General features: G+C 55.2%; 1 protein-coding gene across 2 annotated transcripts in view; it reads left to right on the top strand.

Moving 5' to 3' along the window:
- The window catches only part of NPAS1 (neuronal PAS domain protein 1), a 97,946-nt gene that overhangs the window by 54,755 nt on the left and 27,002 nt on the right, over positions 1–16,189 (top strand). For both annotated transcript variants that reach the window (XM_034792862.1, XM_034792863.1), the window contains exon 5: positions 8,637–8,726. In XM_034792862.1, the coding sequence (XP_034648753.1) occupies positions 8,637–8,726 (90 nt within the window). The remainder of the gene's footprint in view (positions 1–8,636; positions 8,727–16,189) is intronic.

The raw sequence follows: 16,189 nt of genomic DNA, 5'->3' as shown, positions 1-16,189 counted from the left end.
GCCTCACCCCCATTCTGAGCGGGTAACATTTAGCCCGGGTGCAAGGCATAGCTCAGTGGGGAATCAGGCCTCCACTGATCATGCATCAGTGCATGGATGGCTTTGTCTTGCAAAGGAAATCAGCTAAGTTTAGATTGGGCTTCTGTGGCCTGTGCTTTCTCAGCCTGGTTTCCTAGCCAAGACGAAGCCTAAAGGCTCGGCCCGGGCGCAACCCTCCGGCCACATCTGTGCTCATCTAACCCACCGGCTCCAATTCCATCTCTCCTCCATCCCTAGTCAATATCCCGCTGCCATCTGCAGAGGAGCTGAGACTGTTGCAGGCGCCAGTGAGGTGTTCCTGGCTGGAGTTCAAGTTGTAGCAGCTTTTGCTTTAGTTCCGGGAATGGGGGCGTCCCTGGTTCGCTTGCCGGGGTGTCGCTGCCCCACTCGGACCCGCCGAGAGAGCTAAAGAGAACATGAACCGCCGAGGAGAGTCAATACTCCGCGGGTCTGCATCTTTCAAAAGCCCACCCAGCAGCCCCCCTTGAGAACGACGGAGAACGTCCCCCCTGAGCTCCAGAGCAATTGGATGGGGTGGGAGATGGGGACCTTTCCTGCCTGGGGATGCTCTGTCCTGGGTCCCAAGCCTACAGTTTGCTCACATTCCAGCTCAGACCAATGGACACTCAAAGCCCATTTGCACTGAGTTCAAGAGCAAAATGAAGACCACCCCCACCCCCTGCACCTGTCATGTTAATTCAGACTCAGGCTTCCAGTGAGGGCCCCAGGCAGCAGAAAGCAAGGGATAAAAAGCAGCAAGAAAACTCCATTCCTGGTGTAAGATCCAGCAAGTCAGGGGCGTCACAAGGGCAGATCTGACGCTGTTGTCACAAGAGTTAGACGTATTCGTGCTAACGGAAATGGCGGAGAGGAGATTAATAATAAGACAGCCCTAGCAGTTATCACGCGTGGCTCTCAGAGCACTTTGAAAAAGGTCATCAGTCTTCTGATCTCCATTTTATGACGGGGAAACTGAGGCACAGAGAGGCGAAGTGACTTGCCAGCAGGCTAACGGCTGAGCCGGGAATAGATCCGAGATCATCTGTTCTCAGCCTGTCACATTTTGCGGGGGGCAACCCAGACCAGTGAGAAGTGGTGTCACTGCTGGTCAGGTAACCTTGAGTGCCTTAAAATGTTCAGCTGCACTAGATCCCAGCCCGACTATGTGTTGAGCAGCTCTGACTCCAGCAGCCTGCTTGTCACCCCCCCAGCCACCCCCCCGAGCTCCCCTAGCACACCCCCCAGTCCCGACTTTCCCCCAAACCCAGCGCTGGGGAAGCTGTCTTATTAACTCGTGCAATCCCTCACCGGGGCGAAGGCAGGAAGTGATTTTTCGCAGCAGGTCATGGCAAAGCCAAGAACAGAACCCAGGAGTCCCCAGTCCCCTCCCGGAGCTGGGAATAGAACCCAGGAGTCCTGAGCCACCCCCCAACAGCCACAGGGAGCAGACAGAGCAAACGCTGCTTCTGTTGCACAGCTCAGCCCCTGGTGCCCGCGTCCCCCCCGAAGCAGGGAGGTCCGCCAGGCGCTCAGGACAGGTGTTGTGCACCCAGCGCCGAGGTGAGCAGCCACGTTATTGAGTTACTGGCTTGTGAGCCGGCGCTGCGCCGAGGGGCAGGGACATAATGTGATTGCGCTGCTCGGCCAGGGCCTTGCAAACTGCATTTCCTCCCCAGCAGCCCCCGCCGCGTCCCAGGCACCTGCTGCCTTCCTGGTACCCAGCGCTCGCCCCGGGACTAATGCAGCTTCATTCCAAGTAATTGCATTATGGGCTGGGGGTAGGGGACGGGGAGCTGTGGGGACAGCTGCTTTGCCGGGAGTCAGGTGGACGTGTGTGAGGCTGGGGGGAGGAGGGCTGCTGGGGGGGGGACCCCAGATCTCAGGGTGACCTGCAGTGGAATAGCCTGGTGCTGCCTGGTTCATAGGTTGTAATAGTTCCTCCCCCACCCCCTTTAATTTAACCCTGTGGTTCCCAATCTGCTCCTAAGAGTTGCCCCCTCCAGTGTTACAACGGGCAAATCGCACCGGGATCCCCCCACCAGGACATTCAGGAGTCCCTTGCATCTCCCCATTCAGAAAGGGAGGGGATGGGTGTGACCCCTGGAAACCTGCTTGTGACCCCCTCCCCCCACCATGGGGCACACGACCCCAGGTGGGGAGTCTCTGATTTAAGCCATTATCTTTCAAAGGGCATTCAGTAATAATTCATTATAATGCCATATATAGGAGCTATACTTCCGCCATGAAATAGATCCCAGCTCTGGGAGGGGCGTGAGGTCTAGTGGTTAGAGCAGGTGGGGCTGGGAGTCAGGACTCCTGGGTTCTATCCCCAGAGCTGGACGGGAATATGATGTATAGCTTTTATATAGTGTTTTTTAATCGGTGGATCGCAAAGCTTTACAAAGCAGGGCAGTAGCCCCATTTACAGTTGGGGAAACTGAGGCACGGAGCTGGGAAAAGACAGGCCCTCCCATCGGGCCAGTGGCAGCACCAAGAATAGTACCCAGCTCCCCCCCATCTCAGCCCAGTGCTGTAGCCATCAGCCCATAGCGCTCCCATGGTATTTGTAACTGGGGGAGCATGCCACTGTGAGGAATAAAGAGATCCCTGCCCAGATGAGCAATGTGGGGGTCAAACCGGGAGGGGAGTGAGTCATTCTCACAAGCCACACCCACAACGCAAGCCCCGCCCACTCAAGACGACAAATTGAGGTGCCATTTACAGAAGATTGTCCCGGTGAGAGAAGAGAAGGAGTTAAATGTGAAAGTTACTATTCCCTCCAACACTGAAAAGGTTTTAAACACAATGGAATAGAATCCACAATCTGTTCTGGGGTGGCCCAGAGAGGGTTCTGTGCCCAGCTCTGGGAGGGGCGTGGGTTAGAGCGGTGACACGGGCAGTCAGGACTCCTGGGTTCCTTTCCCAGCTCTGGAATAGCGCATCCGGCTTTGAGCAGCAATTAAAGAGTTAACATTGAGATGTGGCGTGCCATTGCTAGGTTTCAGAGTCAACATTCCACGGAGCTACAGGAGGTCAGTTTGCCTTTCTCTCAGAGCAGTTGGTGGCAGACGTGGTGCATTCGGTTCATGATGCTCAAGGTTTTCTCTGCCTAAGACCTAGAGACTTAATGAGACTTTTAAATGGAAGCTGAGATTCCACAGCCCCCCCAAAACAGCCCCACCTCTGTGAGGTGGCCCAGTTAGACCAACCAACCAAACTGAGAAGAGACAGGGCTCCAACCTCAGCTGGCACGGATCTCTCTCCCCAGGGCCAGCAGAGGATCCCAGATGCATTGGCTGCTCAGACTGACACCCAGAAGATCCGACATATACGGCCGTGCCTACTGATCACTACTGCCCTCCTCTCCCTAGGCCAAGAACAGAACCCAGGAGTCCTGACTCCCAGCCCCACCTCCTCCCCTGCTCAAATCACTAGCCCTCACTCCCCTCCCAGAGCTGGCAATAGACCCCAGGAGTCACAGAAATCATTAGAAATGTAGGACTGGAAGGGACTTCAATAGGTCATCTAGTCCAGTCCCCTGCACTGAGGCAGGACTAAGTATTATCTAGACCATCCCTGACAGGGGTTTGTCTCAGCTGTTCTTAAAAACCTCCAATGACGGAGATTCCGCAATATCGTTGGGTGATTTGTTCCCGAGCTTAACCACCCTGACAGTTAGGAAGTTTTTCCTAATGTCCAACCTAAACCTCCCTTGCTGCAATTTAAGCCCATTGCTTCTTGCCCTGTCCTCGGACGTTAAGAAGAACAATTTTTCTCCCTCCTCCTTGTAACAACCTTTTATGTACTTGAAAACTGTGATCACGTCCCCTCTCAGGCTTCTCTTCTCCAGACTAAACAAACCCCGTTTTTTCAATCTTCCCTCATAGGTCCTGTTTTCTAGACCTTTAATCATTTTTGTTGCTCTCGCTGGACTTTCTCCAATTGGTCCACATCTTTCCCGAAGTGTAGTGCCCACAACGGGACACAATACACCAGTGGAGGCCTTATCAGCGCGGAGTAGAGAGGAAGAATTACTTCGCGTGTCTTGCTTACAGCACGCCTACGAATATAGCCCAGACTGACTTCACTTTTTTATGCAACAGCGTTACATCGTTGACTCATAATTCGTTTGTGATCCACTCTAACTCCCAGATCCTTCCTACGTGGTGTACTTTGCATTTGTCCTTACTGAATTTCAGCCTCTTTATTTCAGACCATTTCTCTAGTTGATCATTTTGAATTCTAATCCAGCCCTCCAAAGCGCTCGCAACCCCGCCCAGTTTGGTATCGTCGGCAAAACTTTGTAAGTGTCCCTAGCCTCTGTTTGCCAGAAGCTGAGAATGGTGACAGGGGATGGATCACTTGATGATCACCTGTTCTGTTCATTCCCTCTGGGGCACCTGGCATTGGCCACTGTCGGAAGACAGGACATTGGGCTAGATGGACCTTTGGTCTGACCCAGTACGGCCGTTCTTATGTTCTTAAGTGTACTTTCTATGCTGTTATCCAAATCATTGGTGACGATATTAACTAGAACCAGACCCAGGACAGATCCTTGCAGGACACTACTCGATATTCCCTTCCAACTTGATTGTGAACCATTGATAATTACTCTCAGTTTTCCAACCAGTTGTGCACCCATCTTATAATAGGAGATTGATTTCCAGCCCCCCTGCGCTAACCCATTCCCCCAAAGCCAGGCACAGAACCCGCTCTGGGCCATCCCAGAACAGACTGAATTCTAGTCCATCATGTTTAAAACCTTGTCGGTGTCGGGAGGGACTGGTAGTTTTCATGTTTAACTCCTTCCCCTCCCACACCTGTAATAAACTTGACATAGGAATAATCTGTTGGGGGGGGTGTGCGTAGTTCCCCCCCACCACATCAATTCCCCATCACATGAAAGCCACCCCACTCCCCCCAAAAGGGTGTCAAGTGTTTAATTACTGTTGACCTGTGAGTGGCTCATCGCAACCACTTGATAAAAAAGCAATTTTGTCTGGCAGCGGTAATTAACGCGGCTGAGCATTAACGTGACTGTCAGTGGCATTCATCTCCCATTATTATCATGTCTCTCCATAACAGGGTAGGTGGGGGGGATTGTGCTGGCACAAATGTATTCAGGTGGCGGCATTCAGAACAATTGTGCCTGTTCCTTGGCTCCACACGCACGCACTGCCTGTATCAGAGACCGGAGCTCGCCTGGCGTCCCTGCCCCCTCGGGTCGGTCTGTGGGGCCCTCCCAGCAGTGCTGAGTCCGGCTCCTCCTAGGGCTTTGCCAAGAAGCAGGACCAGTGACCTTAACCCTGCTTGCAAGGTGGTGGAGGGACTCACCTCAAGGTCCCATGAGAGGGTAGTGGCAGGGTTTGGAATTGACCGCAGGCGTCCTGGCTCCCAGCCTCTCCTGCTCTAAATGCTAGCTACCACATCCTTCTCCACAGCTGGGGCTAGAACCCAGGAGTCCTGACTCCCAGCCCCCTCCCTGCTCTAATCACAAGACCCCCATTCCACTCCCTGAGCCAGAAATAGAACCCAGGCGTCCTGGCTCCCAGCCCCCTCCCTGCCAACTCTAAGCTCATTCCATTCCCTCCCAGAACTGCGAATAGAACCCAGGAGTCCTAACTCCTATCCCACCCTGCTCTAACCCTCCCCCCGCCCCCAATTCCCTTCCCCAAGGCTGGCAAGAGAACCCAGGCGTCCTGGCTCCCAGCCCCCTCCCTGCCAACTCTAAGCTCATGCCATTCCCTCCCAGAGCTGCGAATAGAACCCAGGAGTCCTAACTCCTATCCCGCCCTGCTCTACCCCCCCCCCCAACCCCCAATTCCCTTCCCAGGGCTGGCGAGAGAACCCAGGAATCCTGGCTTCCAATCCTGTGCTCAGTTCACTAGACCAGGAAACCAAGGCCAGCCACAGCTTGGGATTGAGGATGGGGGATGGGGTAAAGAAATCTGCCACCTAAAATCACCCAAGTTTGAAGCCCACTGTACAACTGCATGAAGCAGAGAGCCAGGTAAGCCTGTCTGGGCTGTCCAGTGCCCCCTGGTGGCCAGGCTGGGAATCATGTGCTCACACGGTGCTCATCAGAGTATTATGCACTCTAGTAGCTCCGTGGGTCTTCTTAATCTATGGGGTGCCCACCCCTCCCCCCCTGGGTGGGGGGAGAAAAGCCTTCAGCGTGATGGTGGCTGTTCCACCTCAGGCGGTCAGCACTGAAAGGGTTAACAATGTTGGGGGGGGGGGTGTCATTGGGCAGCAGGGTTAACACGCCATTCAGCTGAATGGGGGCAGGGCTCCATCGTACAATCCAGCCATGGCACAAACAGGCGTAATGACATTGAGTTACACCAGGGTGGAGTTTGGCCCTTAGAGGCAGCTTGACTCCTTTTGCAGACGCAATTCAGTGGGATAAATCCTGGCTTGGGCCATCACAAATGGGCCCGGTAGTCAGTCTAATCAACCCAGGTGGGGGAGGGCGGTTTAAGGACCCCAAAGTGCCTTAACAGACTGTGATAACCTCACCCTACACTGAAATGCAGCTGCCTCTGGGGTGGGGTACAGCAGCTGTTTATAAGGGGCACTGTCATCTGGTGCTGAAATGCCAGGATTTTCTTTCCTGAATGTGACTCCCTGCAGTGCACCTTAACTTAGCTGCCTCGGGGGTAGGATGTGGCAGATGTTTATGCAGGACTCCCTCACCTGGTATTGAGCTGGGGCTGCCTCTTGGGTGGGGCAGTGGGGGCTATTGGTACAAAGACGTCTCATCCAGTGCTGAGATGCAACCACCTCTGGGGTGCAGCATGACAGACGTTTATCCAGGGATCGCTCACATGCTGTCGAGATGCGGCCACCTCTGGGGTGCAGCATGACAGACGTTTATACAGGGATCGCTCACATGCTGTCGAGATGCGGCCACCTCTGGGGTGGGGTGCAGCAGCTGTTTACACAGGAATCCCTTGCCCAGAGGCAGCCGCTTGTGGGGAGGGACGCAGGGGCTGTGTGACGACAAGGCCGCATGCCAGTCTAGGGCAGGCCATGAAGAGCAATCCTGCACCCACTGACAGGAATTTAAAGAGGTGAGAGACAATCAACCAGGCTGGAATTTGGCCAGGACACCAGCGTTAACCTTCCTGTCTCTTGCATAAATTGCAGCGGGATATCAATTTGCATCTCATCTGAAAGCCAGCCCAGCACTTTCCCCTGAGCAGCTGGGGTGGAAGCGGGGAGGGCCAAGCCACCAGGTCACGGCTTGGCATTTTAAACACCGTCAGGGGCTGAGGCTCTTGTGTGTTGAGCCCTGGGACCGGCCCACACAGCTCCATGGGTGCCCCATTCACCCTCACTCCTGAAACCAGACAGTGCGCTCAGTACCTGCGATGGTGGCCGGCAGCTGCGGGGGGAGGTTCATCTCCTGGACCTCCTCTCCACCCACACATCTGGCCAGATGTGGCCTTATTTAAACAGCTGCTTTTGATGGCTCAGGGGGCTGGATAAAGGGAAGCGCAGCCTTGGACTCGGTGGTTAGAACTAACCCAAGGCAATGGAAACCCAAAGCTGTGGCCACCTGATAGATGGTGTGAAATGAGCAACAGCCGGCCACGTCAGAAGGGAGGCCAGAGCTCGGATCAGAGTGAGGCATGTGGGGGAGCAAACAGGGTGTCTGCAGATCCTGCCCTGCAGAGCCCTGTGGGTGCACAGCTGCTGTCAGCCTCCGGGGCTGGCAGTGCAGGACATTTCGTCGGCCCCGCACGATGCTCTGATGATGGTCTGTGGAACATAGGCTGAGATCTCCTTTTGGGCCCGGGCCACGGTGAGCACTTGGAGATGGGACAAGGCACCTGGGGCCTCCCATAGCACGGCGAAAGGATCAAACCATTGTGATTATTATTGATTAGGTGTATTACGGTAGCACGTAGGTGCTCCGGTCACAGACCAGCCCCCACATGGTGCTAGACGTTGCACATTTTTCTTCCTATTAGGTATATTACGGGAGCATCTAGGCACCCCAGTGGTGGGCCAGAATCCCATTGTGCCAAGCACTGTACATTTGTATTGCGATTAGGTGTATTACGGTAGCACCTAGGCACCCCAGTCAGAGACCAGGACCCCATTGTGCCAAACGCTGTACATTTTTATTGCTATTAGATGTATTACGGTAGCACCTAGGAGCCCCAATTATGGGCCAGGACCCCAATGTGCCAGGCGCTGTACAAATACGGAACAAAAAGATGATCCTGAGTATAAGACAGGCGACACCAGGTGGACACAGACAGGCAGGAGATAGTAATTTCCCAAGCTGCGGCTTTTCATGGGGGCTTTGGTCCCAGCTTGGCTTTCCCATCCACTGGGTTATTTCGAGCACGCAGCTGTCCCCTCGTCCCCCTCCCCCGGAACTGAGTTGTCGTCTTTGCAAACCCAGGCAGGCGGTGGCCAGCTCTGGAAATCGAGTCACTTCGCTGGGGCGCGGAGCGTGTACAAGAAAGGCTTTGCGATGGCGAGCTAATCCCACCGGCACCGAAAGCATTGGCGCCGCCGGTGCCCGGCCCAAGTGAGCTGCATAGTAAATTTGTTCTCTCTCTGTCTCTCTCTTCTCTTCTCAGTCTCTGGACGGGTTTGTGTTTGCACTAAACCAAGAGGGGAAGTTTCTTTACATCTCCGAGACGGTGTCTATTTACCTCGGGCTCTCGCAGGTAGGAGCGATGCGAGCTGTGTACTAACATGAATAATGGATACGCGCTGGAAATAAATTCCAATCAGGTGGCCAGGCCGTGCGGCGGCTTAAAATTCATGAGCAACGTGACCTGGTGGGCTGCAGTGAGAATCACAAGGCGATGCTCTACCAGGTCCGGTGCATCAGAGACTGGAAAGGTGCCTCCCATTTCACCGTTGTTACGCCCAGCAATCCGGCTTCCATTGAGGCCAGAGGCAAATCTCTCGTTAAGTTTGCAAGATCCAAGCTGTGACTGTCTAATGGAAACAGACAGGATCGAGGTGGTCTAATGGGTAGAGCACAGGGCTGGGAGTCAGGACTCCTGGGGTTGGGGTTAGAGCACAGGATTATTGGCCAGGACTCCTGGGTTCTTATTCCTGGGTTTGGTAGCCAGGACTACTGAGTTCTGTTCCTAGCTCTGAGAAGGGAGTGGAGTCTAGTGGTGGGGCAGGTGGTTGTGGAGGCAGAACTCTTCTGCTGACTTTATCCGTGACTGTGGGCTGCTCCATGCCTCAGTTTCCCCATCTGTGAAATGAGGATAATGATACCGACCTCCTTTGAAACATGCTTTGAGGTCTGCAGCTGGAAAGTAGTCAGACTAGCTTAAGGTCTGAATTGTCTTGTATTGGGGGCTGGATGTGCTAATGGGCTCCCGCTGGTCAAAGCCAGGGGAGGCCTAGATGTAGAGGGGTTTGCTCCAGGGTGATCAGATGTCTCCCGTTCCCCCATCCTGCAGAGGGATCCTTGGGGCATGTAACCAGTCTGGGTGTCTGATGGGAACTACAGAGGGTTGGAAAATCGGTTTTCTGCCCTGGGAGACATGTTCTGTTTATTTTTTCCCCATCCCACATCAGGAGGAAAAGCCAAAATTTAGAACTTTTTCGTGAAATGAAGTTCCTTTCCCCCCCAACTTTCATGTTGAGCCAATCAAAGCATTTCATTTTTATTTTACATATATAGAAAAGAAAGCAAATTTTGAAATGAAAAGTCAGTTTCTATAGGAAAAATCAAAACTTTTCATGGGCGGTTTTTTTATATGATTTTGAAAAATATTTCCGTTTTGTTGAAACAGCTTCCCCATGGGGCAGATTGGGGGCATGGCTGGAGTGCATTGCACTGTGGCTCTTTTCTGCCCCCTCTCCCCCAGGTCCCAGAGGGGGTGGATCGGGGGTATGGCTGGAGTGCACTGCGCTTTGGCTATTCTCTGCCCCCCAGGCTCCATGGGGAGCAGAATATGAATTAGAGCAGCCCTGAGGCTGCTCTAGGTGACACTGGGGGCCAGGCACAGAATATAGGAAGCACAAAGCGGGTTTAAAGCCACCTCCCCCTACCCTTGTCCCCAAGTGCAGAGATGGAATAACTCAGCATCAGGCCCAAAGCCTTTTGGGCAGGGATGGGTACAACCTACACTCTTTAGACCAGGCCCAGGTTCAGGTCCAGATGTCCCCAGATCCATGGGTTTAGTTCAGCCCCATCTCTGCGTTCAGGGGTAAGGATCTTCTCCAAGCTCTGACCCTGGTCTAGCAGCCAGAAGCAGAACCCCCTTCCATCCCTGGCCAAACCTGGTAATACTCACCCTGCCCTGCACCTTGATCTGTCCCCTCTACGAACCCAATGGAGACAGACCACACAATGCAAATCAGGTCTTGGGGGGCTTAGGGCTCATCCAGGACTCCCCCTGCCCTGCCCGGGCCCTCCGCCGTGCAGATGCCATTTTAGTACCAAGTCTCTTTGCACAAAAGAGGCAGAAGTTTCTCCCACCACGTCCCCAACGAAGCCAGGACACGCATGGGAATCGCTGCGGATCCTTAGCAAACACCGGGGCTTTGTCTTAGCTGAGTTTCACCTGCACTACTAGAAAACCTTGGGGCCACCTCCCCTTCTCCTTGTCTGTCGCTGTGTCTCTTGGCCCTCGCAGCATGAATAATTATTATCTCAGCAACAAATGAGGGCTCTCTTACAGGTGTTGTGTTGCCATATGACTGATGATTGTGTTAAAGGCTGGAGTGACGACGGCTGGGGTGTGTGTGTGTGAGGGGGGGAGCGCCCGGACAAAGAGGCACTGAACTGAGCCACCTTTGTATAAATGCCCTGGTGAATTCTCAGTGATGGACTTCAAGTACCCACCACACACACACACACACACACACACACTCACACAGCAGGGCTCATCCCTTCCAGCAGAGGGCAGCAGGGACACACACACACACACACACACCTTCCAGCGGGGGTGACAGACAGACACAGAAGGACTCGCCCCCTCCAACAGGGGGCAGTGCGCGCGCACACACACACACACACACACACACACAGCAGGGCTCAGCAGGGCCCCACACAGAGAGAGCAGGGCCCACCCCTTCCAGCAGGGGGCAGCAGAGATAGGGACACACACACACACACACAGAGCAGGGCTCATCCCTTCCAGCAGGGGGTAACAGAGTAGACAGTCATAGAAGGACTCGGCCCCTCCAGCAGGGGGCAGCGTGCGCACACACACACACCCACACACACACACACACACACACACAGAGCGGGGTTCAGCCCTTCCAGCAGAGGGCAGCAGGAACACACACACCCCTTCCAGCAGGGGGTGACAGACAGACACAGAAGGACTCGGCCCCTCCAGCAGGGGGCAGCGCGCATGCGCGCACACACACACACACACACACACACAAACACATCGAAAATGCTTCAGATCTGTCGGTTACTTTGCTGTCTCTGGTTCCAGGCTGCCCTGCAGGGTAAGGGGCAGGGGCTCAGATCTGGGATCAGTTCCCCGCGTCGCCCCAGATATGCTGCGTGAACTCAGGCTGCTCTGTCAGCGTCAAGGGGCCTTAATGTGGTGGAATTCCATGTGGTGGAATTCCATGTGGTGCGGGGGGGGGGGGGCTGCACCGGGAAGGGCCCTGCGCCCAGCCCCCTGGTGTAGGGTGTGGATCGGGGGCAAGGCCGGAGCGCACTGAACTATTTTCTGCCCCTCGTGGCCCATGGGGGGTGGATAAGGAGCATGACTGGGGTGGACTGTGCTGTGACTATTCTGAGCCATCAGGGCAGCCCAGCAAACAAGCCAGGACTCCTGGGTTCTCATCCCAGCTCTAGGAGCGGAAGTGGATTTAATGGTTTGACTGGGGGAACAGGGGGGAGGGGGGAGAGCTGAGAGTCAAAACTCCTGGATTCTATCCCCTATTCTGACCCTGCAGACTCCCCTTCTGCATGCCTCAGTTTCCTCTCCTGTAAAATGGGATAACTGGGCGGGTTGACTGTGTGATTAAATACCCGTGATGCGCTTTGAGATCTTAACAGTGACGTCTGACCATTAACCCCAACTGGAGCCGAGTATCTGGAAAGCCAACGCCCGCCCCCCCAGTCCCCCACCCCACGCACAGCCCAAACACCTCACGCTGTCTCACACTCCCTTCAATAATGCAGCACGGAGTTCTGTAGCCCCCGTTTTCCTTTCCCTTTCAGTTCTAATCGCTGTAGGGGAAACGTGGAGTTGAAAGGCAGAGCCCGGGCTCAGAGCCCTGCGCTGAGCAAAGGAAAGGATCAATCCGTCGATCAGGCCGGCTGCGGGCTCCCACCGCTGCCCCCTGGCACCTCCCCCCAGCTCTGTGCCTTTCCCATTGTTCTCTTGTTGTCAAGATGAAGAACAGAGAAACTTCAAAGATGTTCTTCGGCTCCTTTCTTCTGCTTTGGAACAATAGATCCTGTCAGACAGAGCCAGTCAGACCAGTGTCCGGCCCGACTTACTGCATTCTGCTGGGCTCCGGAGAGTACATCCCTCCTGGCCTTAGTTTGCGGGGAGCGCTCAGTCCCCAGCCGGGGTGCAGCAAATATAACTCGGTTCAGTGTCCGGGGAGGAAGGGATTGCAGCTGGGGAAACAGCCCCTGATGGGGAAACTGAGACACAGGGTGGGGCAATCACCCAAGGTCGTCCAGTGAACAAGAGATGGGGATAGAACCCAGCGCCTTGCCTGTTAGTTCTCCCTTGTCTCTCGCCATTACAGGGGCTGTGAGTCCTGGCTGCCAGGCCCTCCTGCTCTGCCTACTACACAGCAGTCCCCACCGGGACTTGGAAATAAAACCCAGGAAGCCTGACTCCCAGCCCCCTCTGCTCTCACCACTAGGCACTCCCCCCCAACCCCCGGAGTTGGGCACAGATCCCCGATCGCTCCGCCCTCTGCTCTAACCACTAGACCCCACTCCTGCCCCAGAGTTGGGCACAGAACCCGCCTGGTCCTGACTCTCAGTCACCACCGCCACCACCCCGCTCTAACCACTAGATTTCACTTCCATCCCGGAGCTGGCAAGAGAACCCATCGCGGGGTTATGCTGATGGCTCAGGGCAGGAAGAGGACGGTGGGGGCCGTGGCGAGCTGACCGGTTACCTGGTACCAGCGCTGTCTCGTTACCAGCTGCTAAATTGCATTCCCTGCTCTCCCAGGATCACTTCGCCATGGGAGGGGCCATGCGCAAGGGGACCGGGGGCTGTTCCCATCAGTGCTGGGGTCCAGTGCATGGGGCGTGGGAGACTAAACCAACCCCACAGATCCCCAAGTATATTCCCCCTCTGCTCCCTCTCCCGCACCTGGGCCCCTACTCAGTCACCGATGACCCAAGAGCTTTGCCCTGTCCATGACAGTGGGGCCTCCTCCCAGTCTCCCCTGGGATGCTCCTTCTCCGGGGGGGTGGGGGAAACAGGGGGCACCTGGGTTGGGGAGATCCACCTAGCCTTTGTAGCTCCTGGTTGGGGTAAGGGAGACAGCATCTTGCAGCAGTGCCCAGTGCAGGGATAGGGCCTCCTCTCCCGGGTGAGCAGCTCCAGCCACGTTCCCTGGCAGCTCCCGCTGGAGGTGAGTTTAGCACAGCGGGGCGCCTGTGTGCAGGGAAAGCCCCCGTGGTGGGATTCTGCCTCGGAAAGCAACCACCACCTGGACACTGGGCTCTTCGTCTCTTCTTGGCCTGGCTGGCACGCAGTTATTGCTGTTGTAGTTGCCATGTGGCTACATTTCAGTGCTGGGTGAACGATACCTGTATAAACAGCTGCCACCCCCCACCCCAGAGGTGGCTGCATTTCAGTGCTGGGTGAGCGATACCTGTATAAACAGCTGCCACCCCCCACCCCAGAGGTGGGTGATTTGATTCCAATGCCAGTCTGTCAGATGTTTTGGGATCTTGGAATACAGTATGCTTTAGAAATAGAAGAGATGACAAGGGAATTATGCATGATGCGGTGGCGTATGTACCTAATGGTTAGAGCAGGCATGAGGGAGACTGGGAGTCAGGACTCCTGGGTTCTGTGCCCATTGCAAGAAGGGGAGTGTCGCCCACTGGTTAGGGCAGCAGGACTCCTGGCCTCTCTTGTCTCTAAGAGGGAGTGTGGTGCAAAGGCTTGTTTAGGGGACTGGCAGTGAGGACACATAATTAGTTGTATTAAGATAGTGCCTGGAGGCCCCCGACTGAGCTCAGGGCTCCGTTGTGATGGTGCTGCACAGACCCCCCAGCTGAGATCAGCGCCCCCTTGTGCTGCATAGACACAGTGCGAGACAGTCCCTGCCCTGAAGAGCTCACAGTCCAAAGGGTAGAAGGGGAAACTGAGGCACAGAGCAGGGAAAGGACTTGCCCCAGGTCACACAACAGGACTCCTGCATTCTGCCCCTGGTTCTGGGAAGAGAGTGGGGGTCTGGTGGTTAATGCAGGGGGCAGAAGGTCAGGACGCCGGGGATTTTCCACACCTGATTCTGCCACTGACTCACTGTGTAACCTTAGGTGCCTTCCTCACTCTATGCCTCAGTTTCCCTATAAGTGAAAGCGGGTTAAGTGCTTTGAGAGCCTCTGGCCCATGCATGGAGGGCACCAAGGAACCTGGCTGGGGCATAGTTTAAGCTGCACGTCAGGGTTTCACTGAGAGCTCCCCAGGGCCTCCGTGTCTGAGACAGATCGCAGGCGCTTTTAATGCATCCCCAGCGAGCACGGCAGACCCAGAGCCAACCCCAGGCAAGGAGAAGGCAGCCTTTGATACCGCCGTCAGTGCTGATAGAGAGGACCTTGCCGCAGGCTTTGGGGGAAGGGGGGGTGGCTCATGGTTCTGAGGCAAGGAATTGGATCGGGGCTGCTGGGCACCCCCCCTCCCTCCCCCATCTGGGGAGAATTTCAGCCACTCCCCCGACCTCATTCCAGCGCTGTATTATCCAGCCTCATTCATGGAGGGGCATCTCCCATCCCTCCCCCCAACACACACACTGTCCAGCTCCCCTTCCTTCCCTCCCATCTCCCCCCTGGAAAGATCTCTTTGTCTTCAGCCCTTTCTTTCTTTCTTTCTTTCCTTCCCCTCCAAGCCATGCTCCTTTCTCACACATGCACCCCCTGTCCTCAGCTGGACAGATAAACCCCTCCCTTTCTGCCCTGCCCAGTGCCCAATCCCCTCTAGCAGCAGCCGTGCTGAGACCATGCTGCCAGCTGGGGTAGTGGCTAACACACAGGCCTGGGAGCCTTGGCCGAGTCCCTGCGCCTCACTTCCCCTGAGCGTGAAAACGGGAGCAGGAGTTTGCCTCTAGGTGCGCCACTCTCTAGGCTCTTCCATGGCTCCCATCCCGGTGGCGTCCGGGCACCCCCTCCGATGAGTAACTGTGACCACGGCGATCTCTCTCCTGCCCTTCCCTGCAGGCACGAAGGCGGCGTGAGACTGAATTCCTCAAGCGCTTTGAGGTCGTGGGGGCAAAATGGCAAAGGGGCCAGTTGCAGCCATTGACACTGGCTCAGGGTACCCAGCCTTTGCCCTTCATAGACATTAATTAATTCTTGTGACCCCCCCCCACAGGGCAAGGTATTATCCTTCCCTATCTTGGGGTAAACTGAGGCACGCAGTGACGACGTGGAGTGCACCAGCTTCCCTTCTCCAAATCAGTGGCAGAACCCAGGAATCCCAGCTCACAGTGACCTGCTGTAGCCACTAGAGCACACTCCCCTCCCGGAGCTGGGGCTAGAACCCAGGTGTCCGGCATCCCCGCTGTAACCACTAGACCCACTCTCCTCCCAGCGTGGAGAATATTATGATTTTTTAGAACGTGGTAGCGCCTAGAAGCCATGATTGTGGACTAAGACCCCCCGCCTTGTGCTAGGTGCGGTACCTTTTATTGCTATTAGGTGTATTAGGGTAGTGCCCAAAAGCCCCAGTCATAGACTAAGACCCCCATTGTGCCGGGCACTGTACGTTTTTATTGCTATTAGGTGAATTGTGGTAGTGCCCAAAAGCCCCAGTCATAGACTAAGACCCCCATTGTGCTGGGCGCTGTACATTTTAGTGCTATTAGGTGTATTGCGGTAGCACTTGGGAGCCCCAGTCACAGGCTAAGACCCCCATTGCGCTAGGTGCAGTACGAACACAGAATATAAAGGCAACCCCTACCCCAGCCCATAAATCCTGTTTCCCAGTCTCTCCTC

Source organism: Trachemys scripta, chromosome 16, assembly GCF_013100865.1.
Source record: "Trachemys scripta elegans isolate TJP31775 chromosome 16, CAS_Tse_1.0, whole genome shotgun sequence".
NCBI lineage: Eukaryota > Metazoa > Chordata > Testudines > Emydidae > Trachemys > Trachemys scripta.
This window is presented reverse-complemented; position numbering and strand designations above follow the sequence as displayed.